At 35.8% G+C, this 19,610-nt stretch overlaps 1 protein-coding gene across 1 annotated transcript in view; it reads left to right on the top strand.

Annotated features, from left to right (window-relative positions):
- Positions 1-19,610, top strand: part of deltaCOP (coatomer subunit delta) — a 165,896-nt gene that overhangs the window by 14,201 nt on the left and 132,085 nt on the right. Inside the window, exon 3 of the mRNA XM_090412650.1 lies at positions 6,362-6,585. Coding sequence (XP_090268776.1) covers positions 6,362-6,585 — 224 coding nt within the window. The remainder of the gene's footprint in view (positions 1-6,361; positions 6,586-19,610) is intronic.

Genomic DNA, 19,610 nt, shown 5'->3' with positions numbered 1-19,610 from the left:
TGAACTTCCTGTCTTTATCTTCCTTTATTTACTTCATTCCATTGTTTTTATTCATTCATTCAGTCTTATCTCTCAGTTTCCTTACAATACAATAAAAGTTAAATATCTCACTCGACTAATATACTTGCGTATGTTTTCTTCTAGTAAACAAGTTTTCTTAATTCATCTTTCTTTCATTTTGCTGAAACAGGCATGAAGAATAATCAGTCAGACAATCATTGTCATTCTCGTCTGTTCAGGATGGGTTGAGTGTTCCATGGATTCTTTTCCTCCATTGGGTTCTATTCTCTGCCAGAACCATCATCCTGGCCATCTGTTAGAATGAGTTCAAGCCTGAATGGATCTCCCTGGCTTCACACCATCTGTTTATCGGTCTTCCTCTTTGGCCACTCCAACTCATCCTTAAAGGATATAAGGTAATCTTTCTTGGCGCATTCTGGCTGTGTCTGAACCACTATAGCTGTCTTTTGTGTAGCCTATTTAGGAAGTTATCAGTGTAGTGCAACTCTTTCCTTTTATCACTTTTTTTTCAGTCCATTTTGTGCTGTTGATTATTCTTAAGCACTTGATTCAAAACTTTTAATGTCTTCTTGTTTCTGCTCTGTACAGTACCATTGAAAGGATCATTGAGTAGATATGTTTAGTCTTTATAAAGGTTATGGCTTTTTTTTTTCACTGCTGACCATCCCAGACTGCCCAAAGACAATGAGTGTTTGGACTCCCTGGGGGTGTCACATAAGGAAGGCTCCCATTAGTAGCAGAGGCTCTACCAATCGACCAACCTTTGCTGTAACTTAGATCTTTAGTGATTAATGATCCTAGATAATTGAAATGGTCCACTTGTTCTATTATTTTATTATTTATTGTAATATTGACATATTTTTTCACTCTACCTATTACCATAATTTTGGTCTTATTGATTTGGTTTTATTTAGACTACCTTATGTCCTTTTGTATTTGTTGCTGGTTAGATTTTGATTAGAAATCATTGATTTTAAGTGCTCTAAATTATTGAGTATCAGAACAATATCATCTGCATATTTTAAGTGGGTGATATTTCTTCCATTGACAGTTACCAGGCTCAAACAATAGTTTAATTGAGCAATTCCAAATATACTTCCAATAAAAATAACTCTGTTGCCGATTCAATCCTGCTCCTTGAAACTTATACCACTTTTTTCTCATTAAGCACATAACATTCTCACTAATATACAAACACTTCATATCATTATACTGTCTGTCAGTATTAACTTCAGAGTTCCTCATTGAAGAGTAGTGCATGCCCATTATTGAGATTCAAATCAAACTCATGACAAAATGGCTGCCATTACTGAGTGCTCACATGTAGTGATTATGCATGGCATAAGAAACTGCTATAAACAAACATACAATAATATACATGCAACATTATTTCTATGAAAATCTTTAAAGATTACAACATGGTAAGCAAGAAGAACAAAGCTTAATAGCAACTCAACATACAATAGAAAGAAGAATGTGCAATCTTTTTCATAATGAATAGCATTATACACATCCACGGTTGGTCGATTGGTAGAGCCTCTGCTACTAATGGCTCAGCAAAAAAAAAGTTAAGCAAGTTATCATTCGATGCTGTTGGCACACTCTCCCTCAGTGAGTCCTTGGACTCCCTGGAGGTGCCACATGATAATAAATAAAATAGACCACATCAGACACAAGAAATCAGGAAGAAGTCTGGACTCAAAGATGTAATAAAAGCAATCTACAACAGCAAAAGTAGATGGGCAGATATCTTGCCAGAATGAGAGACAACAGATGGCCAGTCAGAGTAACAAATTGGTATCCGAGAAATATCAAAAGGAAACTTGGAAGACTGGCCTTAAGGTGAAAAGACACAATGATCATGAAAGTTGAAAGAAAATGGAGAAGAAAGGCTCAAGACAGGAATAGTCAGACTCTTTATGACCTACAGTCATGGAGAAATCCTGACTGAAATCACAGGTCCATTAAGGTAAGCAAGTTTACTACTAAAATATATTTAAGTCTCCTTTCATTATGCTGTTGCAGTAATACTAAGTGTACAATCGCATTGATAAATGCAAACAAATGCATTTATTTAGAGATTATCTTACACACACGCGTGCGTGCGTGTGTGTAACAAAACTTAAAGGTATTTATAAGATTTTAGTTCAGTATATATAATATTGTAAAAAACAATATATATCCACTATCCCCTTCTGTTGTTAATTTTTATATGAAAGCTTCTAAGCAATGCTGTTCTAAATCCTTTACTTTAAAACCTGTAAATTGGCTTTAGATACACTGAGGATGTTTTTATTAGTTGGCCACATGGCTGTCAAACTTTAAACACCTTCAGTCACCTGAACAAATAACAAGAACACATGCAATTTACCACTGAAATTGAAAACCAAAACTCACTTCCTTTTCTGGATACACTTGTCATGTCTGTTCCTTTAGGCAGTTATCCTACAATGTTTATTGCTAGCCACACATACTGGCCAATATATACATACAAACTTTTACCCTTTCACGAAAATGTTGTATTTAATATTCTCAAAAATAGCTATAAAAATTTGCTCTAATGAGCAAGCTCTTAAGCAAAAATTACAAATTATTAGGATTATATTTATAAACAGTGGCGGTAACAAAAATACTATCCATAAAATTCTTCACAAAACTAATCTAAAAATGGAAGTTGGAAGTTTATTTTGCACTTGGTTAGACTATAATAAATTTAGTTTAATCCTTTATCCAAGTGTGAGCAAACAAAGTTTGCGCCTGAAAATATCTTCAGGACTGTAGTAAGGTGGTGCAGCTGTTGGCAACCTGGAGCAAAGGTGGACCAAGCTCTCACTCCTTGCAGACATGTATAATGCTATGCATTGAGGGAAGGGCCACTACCCAGACTGGTTTCGACCTTTATTGAGGTCTCGTCAGTGGGAGGCAGACCCAGAGGTGTTGACACTAAGGCAGAAGCAATAGAGAGGTCATATAGTGGCCCTTCCCTCAATGCATAGCATTATACATGTCCACAAGGACATGTGCTTTGCATGGTGGGAGATACTGAGACAAAGAGTGATGAGAGCTACCATGCTACTATTTGGGTAAGATAGAAGAGGTAGCACAGATGGACAAAAGTTGCATCAAACAGCTTTTGCAAGGGACCAGAAGGTGCAACTGCCAGTGGCATAAGCAGCAGTCTACGTTTCTACATTTATCCTTGTTGTATTTAGACTTTATGCTTTTAATGGTAGTTTTACAAGTGTTGTGGGACTGTGTAGGCTGTGAAAGAAGCGCTGGTGTTTTGGTCTCTAGCCATTTGCAAAAGGCTGATTGCTTTCCTTGGACAGCCCTGGCACATTTCTTGGAGAACCTTGGTTTAGATATGGGTTGGGAAATTTGAGCAGAGTGAGGAATGAAAGTTCCCATTCCAATATGGATTATTTCTGTAAGAAGATCATACCAGGTATCTGAATCGGAAGATGGAAACAATAGTCTGACCATGGGAAGGAACAGTAAAAGTTATGTAAGTCTTCCCACTTGGGATTGTTGTAATGCCAAAGTACATGAGGTTGTGAATTGTTGATAGGACATTCCATAAGAAACTAAACTTGAATGAGATTGTGATCTGAATTATTAAGAGGAGCAGTCACCTGAACAGAGTATCTGGAAGAACTGGTTAAAAATCTCAACTTCTCAATCAGCTTGATCAGTGAAATTCATAAAAGGGAACCAATTAGAATTGTGGACATTGAAATCACCAAGAAGGATTACATTGCTGTTTTGAAATTTTGACTGAATGAAATCAAGCTTTGAAGATAGGAAGTAAGAGGTAAGATTGATTTTCAGAATTGGGAGAATGGTAGAGGCAGCAGATGATGAAACAAAATGTGTCAAAGAAATTTTAAGCCACAGGAGGTCAATAAATTCTACATTAGGCATCCTTTGGCAAGGAATATCAGAAAGCACAAGCAGAATATCAGAAAGCAAAAACCTTAAGGAATTTCTATTTGACTCCTTATCATAAAAAGGAGTCATATAGGATTAAAATAGGAGCCACAGTATATGTGCAACTGGCCATGACATCTATAGACATCAAGGTTACAAGGATGTGAAGTGTTTCTTAAAATTGTAATACCATTGATATTATATTGAAATATATGATGGATACGAAGTGTATGAGGAGTGTGTATTTTATCCATATGGCCGGTTGTGTAGTTAATGGGCAGCAGATGATGTAATATGTAAATGAGCATTAATTTTAGACAATAGTTTGTGTAGAGCAGTATTTCTTAAACTGTTCTGCAGAAACTAATATATGTTCCCCAGGTTATATAGACATTTATAAATTGAATTAGTGGTTTTTGAAAGATGCTTTCAGTGAATGGGAAAAGTACTACTTTTTTAAATGAACTATTTCTAAAACAATTATGTTACTTTATTATTTGTAATATTATGTATCAAATGTTTTCATGATCAAAATATTTTGCAGTAACACTTTATTGTGATAATTGCTTTCCGGTCGTTTTCTATAAAAATTTCATAGGTATTTCACAAAAAATAAATAGTTTTATATAGGGGTACAGAAAAACTTTAAGAAACACTGGCAAAGAGCACTTTCCTGTGTGACCTTGCATATCCTTGGGGATGTCATGTAATAATGTCTTAAATTCAGTGTTCAAAAAATGTATCCAGAATGAGGTGGATACATGGAAGACTTGAGTGTAAGCATAATAATATCTGTATATAAACTTCAGCTTATTTTAAATATTTTTGATTTTGTTCAACACAGATTTGCTTTTAGTAAAGTTACCATCTGAGTTGTAGGTACTCACACAGAGTTCGGAATTAAATATAATTTTAAAAATGAGAACCTTTTACTCCAATAAGTAAGAATATCTGAAATATGCTAATATCTTATTCTGGTCACAAAAATAGTAAAATTAAAAAATTTAACTTAATGTATTCATAATTTTCATTAGTTATGAATATAATAAATGTATCTGTAATTTAGGAACTACAATTAATTTTTGAGGAAGTTGAATACTACTCTTGACATAATTTCTATCATCTTTTCTCCATTTAGATCAAACAAACCTCAATCTCCTCCTCCACACCTACCACTCTCTCTCTCTTTCAGAGAGAGAGAGAGAGAGAGAGAGAACATTATCTAACCTCTTGACTTTAGCCAGATGAAAAATTAAGAAATAGCAGCACTTAATTAAATTTGAGGAAACAAGTATGCTTAAGAACCCTGTACAGTGACAGTTAGCCATCACAGATTTGGTCTTCAGAATCTTGAATACTGAATATAATGTGAAAGTGCCAAAACTAAACCAATAAAATGATTATTAAAAACCCTATGAATAAATACTTATGTTGGATGGACAAATTACTGAGCCTAAAAAAGGAACTGAAGATAATCTTCTGGGCATAGCCAAGCAGATTGCATGGGGCTAAGCCTCAGAAATCCAAAATCATGAAACTGATGTTCTGGCCACCACTATGTGGAGTATGCCAAACTTCACTGAAGTTTGGTTGGTCTCTAGCAAACCAACTCCTGTGCCTACACCTTCACATAGATGAACCTGTCAGTAGACTGGTGGAGAGGACTTTTAGAAGTTTACTAATGTAGCTAGTGGACAAGGTGAAGTGTGTGTGTGTGTGCATGCACACACATCCCCTCAGAGGGAAGGCAAAACACTTCTGTGGTACTGGCATCACTAGGTGGTAGATGAGTTTCATCATTTGTTATAATACCACCTCATTGTGTATTGGAAGCTTGAAATTACTAAAAACTATATTTGGATTCTTGAGAGCCCAGTTGCTTTTATCCCATTGCTTCCAGCATCTCAGCCCAATGTTTCATCTCGCCTCTTTTCTTCAACCTTTCTGTAACTCGTTATCCTGGGTATCATATGCCGTTTGTTCTAGATGCTTTGTCCATTTGGTTTTGTATTTTTCTTTACCATTATTGATATTTGGTTTAGTTCTTTAAGTATTGTCTTCGTTTTTCTTTTTGTCTATCTCTATGATGTCTCTATGACAGAGACATCATAGAGATAGACAAGAGAAAATTGATGATTGACCTTTTTCAATTCCATGATATTACCATTTCTCATGATTGCATCTAACACTGTGGTTTACACAGAGTAAACCACAATCAAGGTATGTGTCTCGACTATTCCACAGTAAATGAAGTGTTTCACATATTTCATATTAATGTAGACCTGGCATGTTCTGCTCTGGATGAGAGGGTCATGTCAGTCATCAGTTTAAAGTGGGGAGAGAGTGTGAGAGAGAATGCCTATATATGAACCTGATATCAATTATAATTGTTGAAATATTTCTTTTTGAATAGCTATTGTTTCCCGCCAGTTTGTGGAAATGTCGCGTACAAGAATTGAAGGACTCTTAGCTGCCTTTCCAAAGTTATTGGGCACTGGGAAACAACACACGTTTGTTGAGACTGAAAGTGTTCGTTATGTTTATCAGCCATTGGAGAAGTTGTATATGTTGCTGATAACCACACGAGCTAGCAACATACTCGAAGATCTAGAAACCTTGCGCTTATTTTCTCGAGTGGTAAGCCTTTATAAATAGATTTTTTTAACAATGAGGTATATATTTTAAAAATATGATAAAGTAACATTAGGAATTTTTTTGGAAAAAAAAAAAATATTCTAGTGAAATACTTGAAGCTTTATTGTGGATTAAGAATCTAAGTTAAAAAGAAACATAAGTTTCCAGGATAAGTGTTCAGTGTTCTCAGCTAAATCTCCACTCTTCAAGTATGGAGAGTCAATCTCTTTCCATTTATAGACATCTGTTTTTATCTCCTGTGTCTTTCTCCTGATCTTGTTAAGAATAGAACATAGAGCATTGACCTTCCAAGGCATCAATGACCTAGTGATTGGATTAGAAATGCAGCGGTGTATTTCTGCCAGTAAAGTTTTCAGACTACGGTGATATCAGACACCTCATCTACCATTTGTACAGCAGTTCTTCAATCAGGTTAAAGCCTGACTGGGTGAATCATTTTATTCTCCATAATGTGAAGGAGGTGCAATCTGTTGACATCTACTAGGGAGAACATATGATATATATTCGGCATCATTGTTATGGTAGATCTAGCAGACTATGCCTTGAACATCCCTTCACATAATGATGTTACACATAAGTCATTACAAGTCAGAGAAATTGCTTTTGGAATCAGCAGCGGCTTTTAAACATTCCTTTGAACCTTAACAAGTATGCTATATCAATTTACCAAAAAGCTGGGAGCCAGTCACGACGGAATTGATAGTTGTCAACCTCTTTGTCCAACAGTAGATGGCAGTAATTACATCTTTAGTTCTTTATGTAGTTTCATTACAGTTTTAAACTGTGTCTCACTATTATCTAATTGTTGCTGTTTGCATACTGTGACAAACTGTTCTTGATCTGAATATCATCATCAGTGCTCATGGGTCCCATGCTCATTGATGTCTGATGCTTGTTTCACCATTCCTTGCCATTTCTCTCTATCCATTTCCAGGCCACTCAAATCTTGCAAATTCTTTCCACACCACTCTTTTGCATCATCTACCCACTCTCGCCTTGGCAGTCCTCTTCTGTTTATACCATCCATGGTACCAAGCATCAGTGTTTTGATCTTTCTGCAGCTATATCCAAATAGCTTTAGTTTCCTTCAAATGATTTTCTGCATTAAGTTCTCTTTGCAGTTTTCTTGATTTGTTACCTTTCACACCCATCTAATTCGTAGAATCATTCTATAATGTGTTCTCTCAAAAGCCAATATTCATCTAACAGTTTTTTGACTGTTACCCATGTCTCACAACAATAGAGAGCACTTGTGAATATGTGTTTCCAGCAGTCTCATCTTTATGGGAAGGCTCACTGATTTGCTTTTGTTATTCAAGATCTTATCTCCTTTTAAATCATGTCACGTTGCACCCTAAGTACATGAAATTTCTAACTACTTCCAGCTGCCACGTCCATTGATCTTTATTTGCTTTTTCATCATCTTCTCTCCGAATATGATCATTTTAGTTTTTTTCAACGTTCATTATCAACCATATCTCTTTTCTTCTTCTTCACTTAATTTCGGCACTCTTCTTTCTAGTTCCTCTTCTGCTTCAATAATGACTGTCATCCACAAATCATAAATTATTTATTTTTGTACATTGAATTGAAATTCTCCTTATGTTATCCTTTATAACATCCATTGTTCTTTGCAAAAGCAAAATAAAGATGCTTGGGGAATTGGATCTCTTTGTCTCGTGCCTCTTGTCCAAAACCAATCTTCCTATTTCTTCAGTTTCTCACAGCAGCCTCTTCATTGTCATTGATGTTCTGCAATATACATACCAGGTTCCCAGCTCCATTCCATAAGATTCAAGTACAGCCCATGCTGCCTTTTGATCTGTACTGTTGAATCCTTTCTGAAAATCAACAAAGCAGATATAAACATTCTTATTTTTACAATTAATCTTAACATTAATGTTTAGTGCACAGTATTTTTCTCTCTTCTGAATCCATGCTTCATCATCTTCAAGATTTGCTTCCATTAGTCTTCTTATTCTTTCTCTTTTCTCTATAGTTCTTTACAGTCCATTTTATTTACTCTTTTTTTTTTTTAAAATGGGTATTAGAATTGATATTGTCCATTTTTTCGGTGTGTTTCCTTTGTCTCATGAACTGTTGCACAACCACCATAGGTCCTCTGTGATCACCTTGCCAAAGGTAATCACAGAGAGTGTGTTTTAGCATTGGGCCAGTGATCTCATCATTCCCAGGGATTTTCTGGTTCTTCAGATGTTTTAATGTCTTTACAGCCTCATTCCTCAATATGTTTGTTTCTCCCTCTATGCTTGGTCATGATGGTGATATATCCCACAATTCATCAATTAACCTCTTCTGCACCTACATCTGAGTATCTTATGTAATGATGACTCTATAATAAAGCATGCTATTGATGAGCGAGTTATAACTTCGAGTTTTCCTGGAGCGAAAATTAAGAATATAAAGGAAGCAATTCAAAAACAGAAAAGAAAAGTAAATGAGATGGTAAGTGTAGTAGTTACTAATAACTTAACTAGCAATAAGTTCAGTATAAGAGAGGACATGAAAGGGTTGTTGAAAGAGGCAAGAGTGAAGAGTAAGAAAATGAAAATCATCAGTATATTACCTAGATATAATAAAAAAATAAATTAAGAAAGGCTGTGATGGCAAATGATTTGATGCATAGGCTGTGTAGAAGGAATGGATGTGCAGAGTAAGTTTGAGGGAAGATTGGATTTGTATAAGAGGGATGGCTGACACCTGAATACATTTGGTATCAGGAGTCTTGAAAAGCTAATAACTGGTATGAGACCTAACACGGAGAGTCAGGGAAACTAAGTTATAAAGGGAGGAATGGTAAGAATGCGAGTGTAAGAGCAACAATATTATATAAATGACGGGAATGGGTTTAATCATAGAACTTTTGACGAGGAGAGAACAATTTCAGCTTGGTGTTCATCCAGTTCAGATCCATCAAACATGTGCAAAGATGTCTATGTGTATAACACACTACAGACGAATAGAGATCTGCAGACTGTAGACAAGAGTATACAAAAAAACATTCAGGTAGATTATTATGTCTGTACACGAATGCTAGGAGAACCAGAAACAAAGGGGTGCAGTTTGTTGCCTTAATCAATATATTGGGACCTCAGATTGTAGGCATTAGTGAGACCTGGCTATCAGAATCAGACATACTAACTGGTATTGAGTGTAAAGAGTACAGTCTTTTTTTGGAAGAATAGGGGAGGAGGGGGGGTGCTGCTAATGATATCGGATGATTTGAATCCAATTACAGTTGAGACCTATGATTGTAGTACTACTACTAACAATTTTTTATGTGGTAGTGAGTTTGAAGCCATCTGGTGTGAGGTGGAATCTAACAAGATAAATTACATAGTGGGATGCTATTACAGACCTGGTAGATCAGTTGCTAGGAATGAAGAAATGCATCACCAAATAGAAAAGATGAGCACGAAAAGAGTAATCATAATGGGAGACTTTAATTATCCAAATATTGATTAGGTATCAGTAGAATCTCATGAGAAGAATGAAAATGTATTTGTTCAGAGACAATTTCCTCAAGCAGCATGTGACAGAAGGAACTCGAGGTCAAAGAGTATTAAATTTGATTGTGTCAGGGGGATTTTAGTTAGACGTAACTATTCTGCCTCCAGTTGGTGACAGTGATCATGCAATATTCACTTAGGAAGTGACTAAGTTTATGAATGTTCCATTCAGACAAGGTTACTGAGTTCAGTTGTTACACCCTGATAAGAATGTAGAATTTCCAGTTATCATGGTGTAACACGAAGAGAAAATAAAATAAAATCCCTGTATAAGAGCTAATATATAAACTATTTAAAGAAAGAAAAATATTCTTGCATCCAAGTGAAATATATAACAAGAAGTGTTTATTGAACTAAATAATAAAAGAGGGAATATATTACAGTTGTGATATAAAAAAAAAAAAAAGTTTATTTAAGATAGAAAAGATTAGTCATAAGAAATTGTATGTGAGAGGCTAGTTTAACACTTGAAATGAAAGATTAAAATCTTAAGTAAATTCTTAGAAAATTTGGAAGGGGGATTAATTTAGAGGCTAGCAAAAAACAATAGACTATCACTCAGGGTCAATTCCCGAATTGAGATGTCGTCGCGTGCTCGCCGACCGCATGATGTTTGGCAGAAAAACACCACCCTAATTGGTCGGTGAAGTCGACTACAGTAAGGGGCAGAGAAAAGAAATTAAAGAAGGTGCCAGTAGGGGTCAAGGTATAAAAGGGTTAGGAATCCTCCCCCTCCCCCCACAAGGCTTTTTTCTTTCGGATAGTTTCTTCACTTAGAGTTTTCATATAGGTCACACACGGTTTTCCTGAGTGAAGGTTTAGGAGTTTATCTCTGCCTGACACAACAAGGGAATAAAGTGTATGGGATTTCGATTCAGTGTTCCTATTGCAAGAAATGAGGAATGCTCTTTAGTAAAAAGAAAGAAGATATTGTCTATGTGTTTCATCATCCAGTGACAACTACGAGAAAAAGAAATCTGTAAAGAAGTCTGTGTTCACGTGGTGAGTTTCACAGCCATTGTATAGATGATCCTAAGTGTATCCTTAACTCAAGTACGATAGGTAAAGATTGCGAAAGTCCAGTTTAATGCCAAAAGAACTTAGGAGTGACAGATTATAGATTAGTTCATTCCACGAAAGTACGATCGGAAAAAGGTAGAGGCCAATATAAAAAACCCAAGTCAAAAAGGTACTGTAAAAATCTCTTGTTAATTGAAATCGAATGTGATTGTAATCATTGTTCTATTACTGAACAATTGAAGAGACTAAGGAAAATTATACTAGGACTTTAGTACATAACTGATTATAATGAGAGTATGCATGTTAATATTAATATTACATAAGTAATCATCAGGTTGTTCAATTAATGAGTCCCCATTTTGTTAAAAGCTATCAACCTGGTGTATGCGACATTGAGCTCACTGCTGAGATGAGGTATTAGAGCTGTTACACAAACTGAATAAGAATTCAGAAATAGGGACTGATAGGATATCAACACGTGTGCTAAGAGAGTGTTCAGCTGAACTGGCTATTCCTTTGACCAGGCTGTTTAATATGAGTCAGAACAGGGAAGATTCTGCATGAATGGAAATAATGTATGGTAATTCCATTGCACAAGGGTGGTGCAAAGACCAGTGTAACCAATTATCGACCAATTAGTATCCCAGGAGAGGTGAAAATTTTGGAAAAATTGGTTAAGATTCTCATTCAGAAATGGGTTAACAGTGAATCTCTACTTTGCAATGAGCAACATTGGTTTACTAAGGGAAGGTCATGTTTTAGCAACTTACTCACATTCTCTAACAATGTTACCATTGAACTAGACAAGGGGAATGGATACACCATGGTACTTTTTGATTTTGCTAAGCCTTTTGACAGAATACAGCATGGTAAACTGTTGTATAAATTACAGAATATGGGTTTGGATTATAGAATATTAGCATGGTTAAGAGGATAGTTGCCTGACAGATACAGAAAAAGTGGTATACAGAAGATGTGAGTCTGCAAGATTTAAGGTAACTAGTTGTGTACCACAAGTATCTATGCTTGGTGCACTGTTATGTACAGACTGTTATTCATTCTGTACATTAATGATATTGGGAAGGATTTGACTAGCAACATACAGCTATTTGCTGATGCAAAGTTAGGGTAATCAGGAATGCTGCTGATATGCAGTATTTGCAAAATGATTTGTATAGGCTAGAATTGTTAGAATTGTGGGCTTGGGAAAATGGATGACAGTAAATATAAAGTCATTCGCTTTTGTGTGATTAGATATCCAATGTCGTATTATATTGGTGGGATGTTAGAAGAAACTGCTGAGGCTAGGGATCTTGGAGTGTTAGTAGATAGGAAGTGGAAGTTCAGGAGCCATGTAGCAAAGAATGTAAATACATTGCAATGCTGAAATGAACATTCACATGTAAAGATAAGGATGTCATTTTGTCTCTTGTACTAAGCATTGATAAAACCTCACTTGGACTATTGTGCACAGGTCTAGTCTCCTGGTTTCCGTTGCGATTCTGATATTGTGGAAGGAGTGCAAAGGAGTGTTAAAAATGATATCAGGATTGTGGAGTACTGATTATGAAGACAGATTGAGAATTTGTAGACTACAGACATTAGCACACAGGAGGAGGTGTGTCTAATGTCTGGTCTAATGGTCCCATGGTTGCCAGACATTAGACACATTCCTTAGCCACCTAAACAAACAACACAAACGCATACAGTTCACAATTGAAATTGAAAAACACAACACACTTCTGTTTCTAGATACACTTGTCGCACGTCTTCCCTCGGGCAATCTTTCCTTTACCGAAAACCGACACATAAAACTAAAACACAGAGCTCAGACGATTTGTTCCAGTGAACAGGCACTAAAAGACGAATTTAAAATTATCAGTAATAACTTACAAAAAAACGGATACAGCCAAAACACTATAAACAAAATTCTTTACAAAACCACAATAAAAAACAAAGACAAACCAGACTACAGTAAAACCATAACCATTCTCTACATTAAGAGAATATCAGATAAAATAAATAGAGTACTACAAAAGTACAACCTCAAAGCCACCTTGAAACCTCCTGCAAAATTAAAAAGCTTACTCAACTCATCCAAAGACCCACTCCCTCCACTAGCTCACCCTGGAGTATACCAGATTTATTGTACTTGCAACATACCATATATAGGAGAAACAGGACGCACTATTCCTGTTAGACAAAAAGAACATAAACGACACATTAAATATAATAATTATGGTGAAGCTGGCCTTTCTGATCATGCCCTGAATACCTTACACAGAATTGACTGGAAAACCACCAGCTGTCTACATCACACTAGAACATGGTATGAACGGAAATTCAAGGAAGCCTGTGAGATTATCAGCAACCACCCCAATCTGAACAACAATGATGGTTTAAAAATCCCAAACATATGGAAGGTATATATTCGACCTTCCTCACCAAGAACAACTATAAACAGGACTGTAGAAAATCCAGTATTGTAAATCAAAAATAAGAATTGTAATACTAAAAATAGGACACCAATTGTTTCTGAAAGAAAACCATCTAAAAGAATGTTTATTCCTGTCATTGTAAAAATAGAATTTAGCTTGATGTAATTCCTCCCCCCCCCCCACCAGAGGTCACGTCAGTAGAATAACATGTGATCAAATCATTGTTTCTCTAGCTTACAGTTAATGATGTAACTCAGCTTGTTCTCTGTATTTATGTACGCTCCAGATGATGATCTTGATGTGAAGATCGAAACGTCGGGATAATAAAAGTTTTTTTAACACGGTTGTAAATTCCATAAAATTTTTAAAATGAATCTTTGTTTCACTTATTCACTGTCTTGTATACATGCTGCTCTGAAATTCAGCGAAATATAAGCAAGCTAATAAAACATCTATTTTATAAAATATTCGGTGGTGAACCATTAAAAATAATTCATGAATAATCAAGGTGATGTATAGAGCTTTCATGATGATTTAAATAATCTGACAGTATGGGAAAACATAATGGATGTCAATTTAATGTAAAAAGGTGTAAAGTTGTGCATTTTGGGATATAAAGATTACAAGCTGTGTACCACATTGATGGAACTATACTCCAATAAATTGATGAAGCCAGGGATTTGGAGGAGTATAGATAGAGTTGAAGCTTAGAGGGGCATATTGCTAAAATAGCCAGGGTAGCTCAAAGGATTACTTAGTTATTGAACACACTAACAAGCAGGGATAAGGGAGTAATCATTCCTCTTTATAAAATCTTGATACAACCACATCTGGGTTATTATGCTCAGGTCTGGTCACCTGAGCTTCTTGGCGATGACATAGTGGAGTGAATCCAGAAGTGAGTGACCAAGATGTTGCATGTTTTGTGGAATGCTCCCTATGAGGATAGAGTGAGAATTTGTGGGTTGCAAAGATTGATTGATAGGTAAAAAAGTGGAGATATGATAGAAACATTCAAGTTACTTAAAAGATTTTATAGGATTCATGCAGCGAAATGTTTCAGCACTTGTTTAGAGGCGACAAAACAATAGATCATTTCTGGAAGTTGGGTAAGAGTATGGTTAGCAAGGTTGTGAGGAGTAGATTTTTTGTTTGGTTAGTGGTGAACGAATGAAATGGATTGCCTGAGTTAGTTGTGAGTGCTTTATCTTCTGATGGTTTCAAGGAGAGTTATGATAGTTATGTTGCTAGTTTTTAGTCTCCCATATGAGTCTTAGCTCTCCATGTAGGTACTTGTGCAATAATAATAAGAATGACTGAGCAGTACCTTGTCCATCTCTCTCTCTCTCTCCTGTTTTTCCTGTATTCATGAAATTTTGCTCATTTCATCTTTGATGGTTTTCATACTTTGGGCTAGATTTCTTCTTGATGTTTCTGATCATCTTGGATACCGCTCTTCTTCAGATAGTATTTATTGATATCATCACACTGTTCTTCCAACTATTATGATTTGTCCCTTCTGACTGCTTTTTTTTTTTTACTTCGTTGCATTTTGCTGTATGGTTTCTTCCATTTCCACTGAGATCTTGATTGATATGATAGAGACGTTTAAGCTAGAAGGTTTTATTGGATTAATCCAAAGGGGGTTATAAAAGGCAAGGGGGGGAGAGAACCAGAAGCCATCCCTGGAAGTAATGTAATAGTGCGGTGAAGAGGAGGTGGGAGGAATAGATTTTTTTTACATAGAGAATTGTCAGTGAATGGAATGCATTACCAGAATATGTTGTTAATGCATGGAGTGTTAAGGATTTTAAAATTCGATATGATAAATAAGTTGTCAGTTGAATGAACCTTTCACGATGAGTCTGCCTACTCCATGGAGAGTGTAATAATAATAATAATGATCTCTCCTAATCTTTAATGCTCTTTTTTCTTGATTTAACTTTAATGTCCTGTGATATCCACCTCTTCCTCAGCTTTTCTGTCTCCAGGACTGTTCTGCTGCTCCCTTTACTGCAGACATTGCTTTGTTTCTATTCTCCAGTTAGTTTTCCATAATGGATTTTAGTTCTTCCTCCAACACTTTTCTATATGCTTTCCCTGTGATTTTCATGCCCAGTGTCCTCATGTCTTTCTGATTATGAAACTCTGCCTTAACTTGAGTTTCAACTTAATGCCAGTCACCAAGCTATGATCCACTTCCATGTCTGCCCCTCAAAATGTTCAACACTGCACTAATGTGATCCATTTGATTCTTATGAGTATCATGTCTGCAGTGTTCTTTGTTCTTCCATAAGGTGACTGCCATGTCTACTTGCTGTCTTTTTTCTGGAGTTTTGTATTGCAAATTACCATGTCATGCCTCCAGGCAAATTCAAGCATCCTTTCTTCTCTTTCATTGCTTTCTCCATATCCATATTTGCCTATTGTCCTTTCCAATCTTTGCATTCCAATCTCTTCCAATTATTATTATTATTACAGACTACTCCATGGAGTCTTTAGACTCATTGAGGAAGGACCTAAACATCATGCCAAGCACTATCCAACATTTGTGCAGTACTATCATACTTTGCTTGGAACTCATTCAGTCATGGTACCCACAACAGGCTCTGCCAGCCTATTCCATTCATTCACTACTCTCCAAGCAAAAAAAATCTAATTCTAACACCCTTGCTAACTACACTCTTGCTCAGTTTCCAAAGATTTCCCCTAGTAGTTCTCCCACCACCTGACCTGATCTGAAAAATTTTCTCTGTATTAATGTTGTAAAAACCTTCAGTGATTTGTATGTCTCAATCATATAACCCTTTTTCCTCCTGTCAACTAATTTCTGTAACCCACAACTCTTCAACCTGTTCTTGTATAGTTCATTCCATACACTTGCTATCATCTTGGTCACTCACCTCTAGATCCTCTCCACATCTTCCTCATCACTAATAAACCCAAATGACCAGATCCCATATAATGAAAAATTTGATCCATGTTGGAGGTTTAATGGAATATTATCAGCACTGAGAAAGGATTAAAACAAATTTTAATGCTTCCAATATTTCATCTCAGTCACAGAGACATCTTGGATTACAAAATACTTTTTGTAACAACACACACATACAATACAACAGTGAGTGAAACTGAAGTCCTATCTAGGTTATGTGCCCTCTATGTGCATTTGCAGGTGGCCTACAATGTAAAGAGGGATCTCTGATAATTAACGTTTCCCAAATTTTGGGAAGTTTTATCCAACCATATTTGTTTAAATTAAGTTGATTCCTGAGAGCAGATTCAAAGAACAGTCTTTCTTTTTTGAATTTACTATGGTGGAGCATAGTTGTTTTTTTGCAGAAGATCCTGTGGGTTGTATCCAAAACATGATCTGCAAGGCCAGATTGACCATAATTGTGATTGCAGATGTATGACTTGTGTTCTTCTAATCTGATGGTTGCTGATCTGCCTGTCTGTCTGTAGTAAGCTAGTTTACAGGAACAAGCTACTCTATATACTCCAGGCACTGAGAGAGGAGGGAGCTGATCTTTGGTGGAATGGATAAAGGTAGCAAATTTATGGTGGGGCTTAAAAGCTGTATGGAGGTTGTACTTTTTTAACAATCTGGCTATTTTTTCTGATGTGCCATGAATGTAAGGTATGGTAATGGCATTTCTGAAGTCCATCTGAAGAGATGGTCCCAGAATGGGGAAGGACTTGATTATATTTTTAATTCTGTAATTATTGTAGCCATTGGAAAGGAAGGTATTGTGGATGTGTTTGAGTTCGGTTGAAAGGGCAGTTTCACAGGAACAAAGATTATGGGCTCTATTGGTTAGAGTTTTAATTATGCCATATTGCTGAGAGGAGTGGTGGTGGTAGGAGAGTTTGTGAATGTATCCGCCTGTATGAGTAGGTTTCCTATATACAGAGAAAGAAAGGTTACCATTAGGAAGGAGACTTTCTAATGGTAATATGGTCAATGAGTTCAAGGAGTAGTATGATATACTTTGTGTTTCTTAGGGGAGGGGGACCTCCCCTCGATGAGTCTTGATAGACTTTGTGTTTCTTAAGAAGGACCTCCCATGATGAGTCGTTTGACTCTATGGAGGCCTGAATAATAATAATAGTTTCTGCAGCTTTTCTATTCTCTCTGATTCCAGGAGACCAAATCTGCATCCATTAGTCCAGGTGTAGTCATATCATGACCTTGTAAAGAGCCAAAATGATTTTCTTACTGTTATATGTCAGTGTTATTTTCAATATTGCAATTATCCTCTGAGTTGTATTTGCAAATTTTGCATTGACCTTTGAATTTCAGTTTCCTATCCACCATAACTTTCAGAACCCTTCCATCGATTTCTTGCAACTTAATCCTACCCATACAACATGCAGTTGGAAATTTCATCATGCCATAGTGCATAACTCGACACTTACTAACATTGAATTAAGATTCATTATCATTTGCCCACTGTTGCGGCTTATTTAAATCAATATGTAAGTGTTGTATATAAGTAGCATCTCTGATTGCCCTGCTTATCTTTGCATCATTAACTAACAATTAAACATCTTCTGTCATGTTTTTCCCACTATCAGTAATGCATAAATTGAACAACAGTGGTCAGAGGACTGATCCTTGGGATGCAACACTGGTCACCTTAAATCTAGTTGATTCACATCCCCACCATATGCCACTCTCTGATACCCATCTGTCGGGCTAACTACTTATCCAAGTCAGGATTTTATATTCCAATCCCACATTTTTCAGTTTATCCTACTCAGATGGAACATTGAAGTTTTCCATTCTTCTGCTGTATCTTCAATTTTGGCTTCTTTTAAGTAAAATATTAATTATGATTGATATATTTTAATGCTTTCTTCTTATGCTAGATATACTTTGTATACTTCAATCTTCATTTTTTTTATTCTGTTCTTTTCTTTTTTTTTTTTTTTTACTGTTGGGCTTGTGAATACAAGAATGGCCATGTCCCTTTTTCAGTATAACTACAAGCACATTGAATCTACTGCTCTTTCTCATTTATTCCACCTATCTTTCCTCTTGAACAGCCTTCCAGCCATAATGTGTTTCCCAACATTTTTAGCCTCCAGCTCTTTCAGAAAAAAATGTCAATATATTTCTTCTTTCTCAATTGTTACTTGTGCCTCACACATAGCACTGATGTGGTATAGGTTCTTTTACCTGTCACGTATAGAACAAATAAAATATTAAAAAATTGTTTTTCATTTTGTTAGTATTTTTGTTTTAGAAACAACTAAATATCTGAAAAAGATTTGATTTAACCTCTAAAAATTTGTTTCTTACATGTGAATCTAGTTTATGATTAGTAATGATGTAGTCAGTTATACATGTTATTCCTATCATTTTAAGTATATTTATTATATTATTTTTTCAGAAAACAAGTATTAGTTATTTTTAAATTTTTAAAAATGCAAAAATCTAATATTATTATCATAATCATCATCACCATGGAGTCAAGAGACTTATCACTGGATGACCCACTCTTACATGCACAGCTCATCATACCTTGACTTAAATCCTTTCCAGTCACCTACCACTCCATACAAAAAATCTATTCCTCAATTCCTTGCTCCTCCTACTTGAGTAGCAGTTACCCAAGCCAATGTTTTACAACAAAAATTAGAACTATCGAGCTACGTAAATCGCAATAAGTTGGATATTCTGGAGAGGATTGCAGACGACTCGACAAAGCATGTTACTTAAGAACAAAGAAAAACTAATAGTGAAGTTTCAAGCACTGAAACAACAAGAAAGCAACAGACAATCTAGATGCCATACCCAGAGGAACAGCCAATTACAAATTAACGATACAAGGAGCAGCCAATCGCCTACAAGTGAAGTTAGGAGCAACTAACCACCAACGGACCACTGCCAAGTTATCAACAAATCCAACTACAACCTTAACAAAGGGGAACTCTTACTTCTGGAAAAAGGCCTGAACTACATCATTGCATCAACATCAGTTAAAAAATTAGATTTCATTTATCACATTGAAAG

The sequence above is a fragment of the Typopeltis vanoorti genome, chromosome 23 (assembly GCF_054136105.1).
Source record: "Typopeltis vanoorti isolate ZY-2024b chromosome 23, IOZ_Tvanoo_1.0, whole genome shotgun sequence".
NCBI lineage: Eukaryota > Metazoa > Arthropoda > Arachnida > Uropygi > Thelyphonidae > Typopeltis > Typopeltis vanoorti.
The sequence above is the reverse complement of the archived record's forward strand: the minus strand, read 5'-3'. Positions and strand labels throughout refer to the sequence as shown.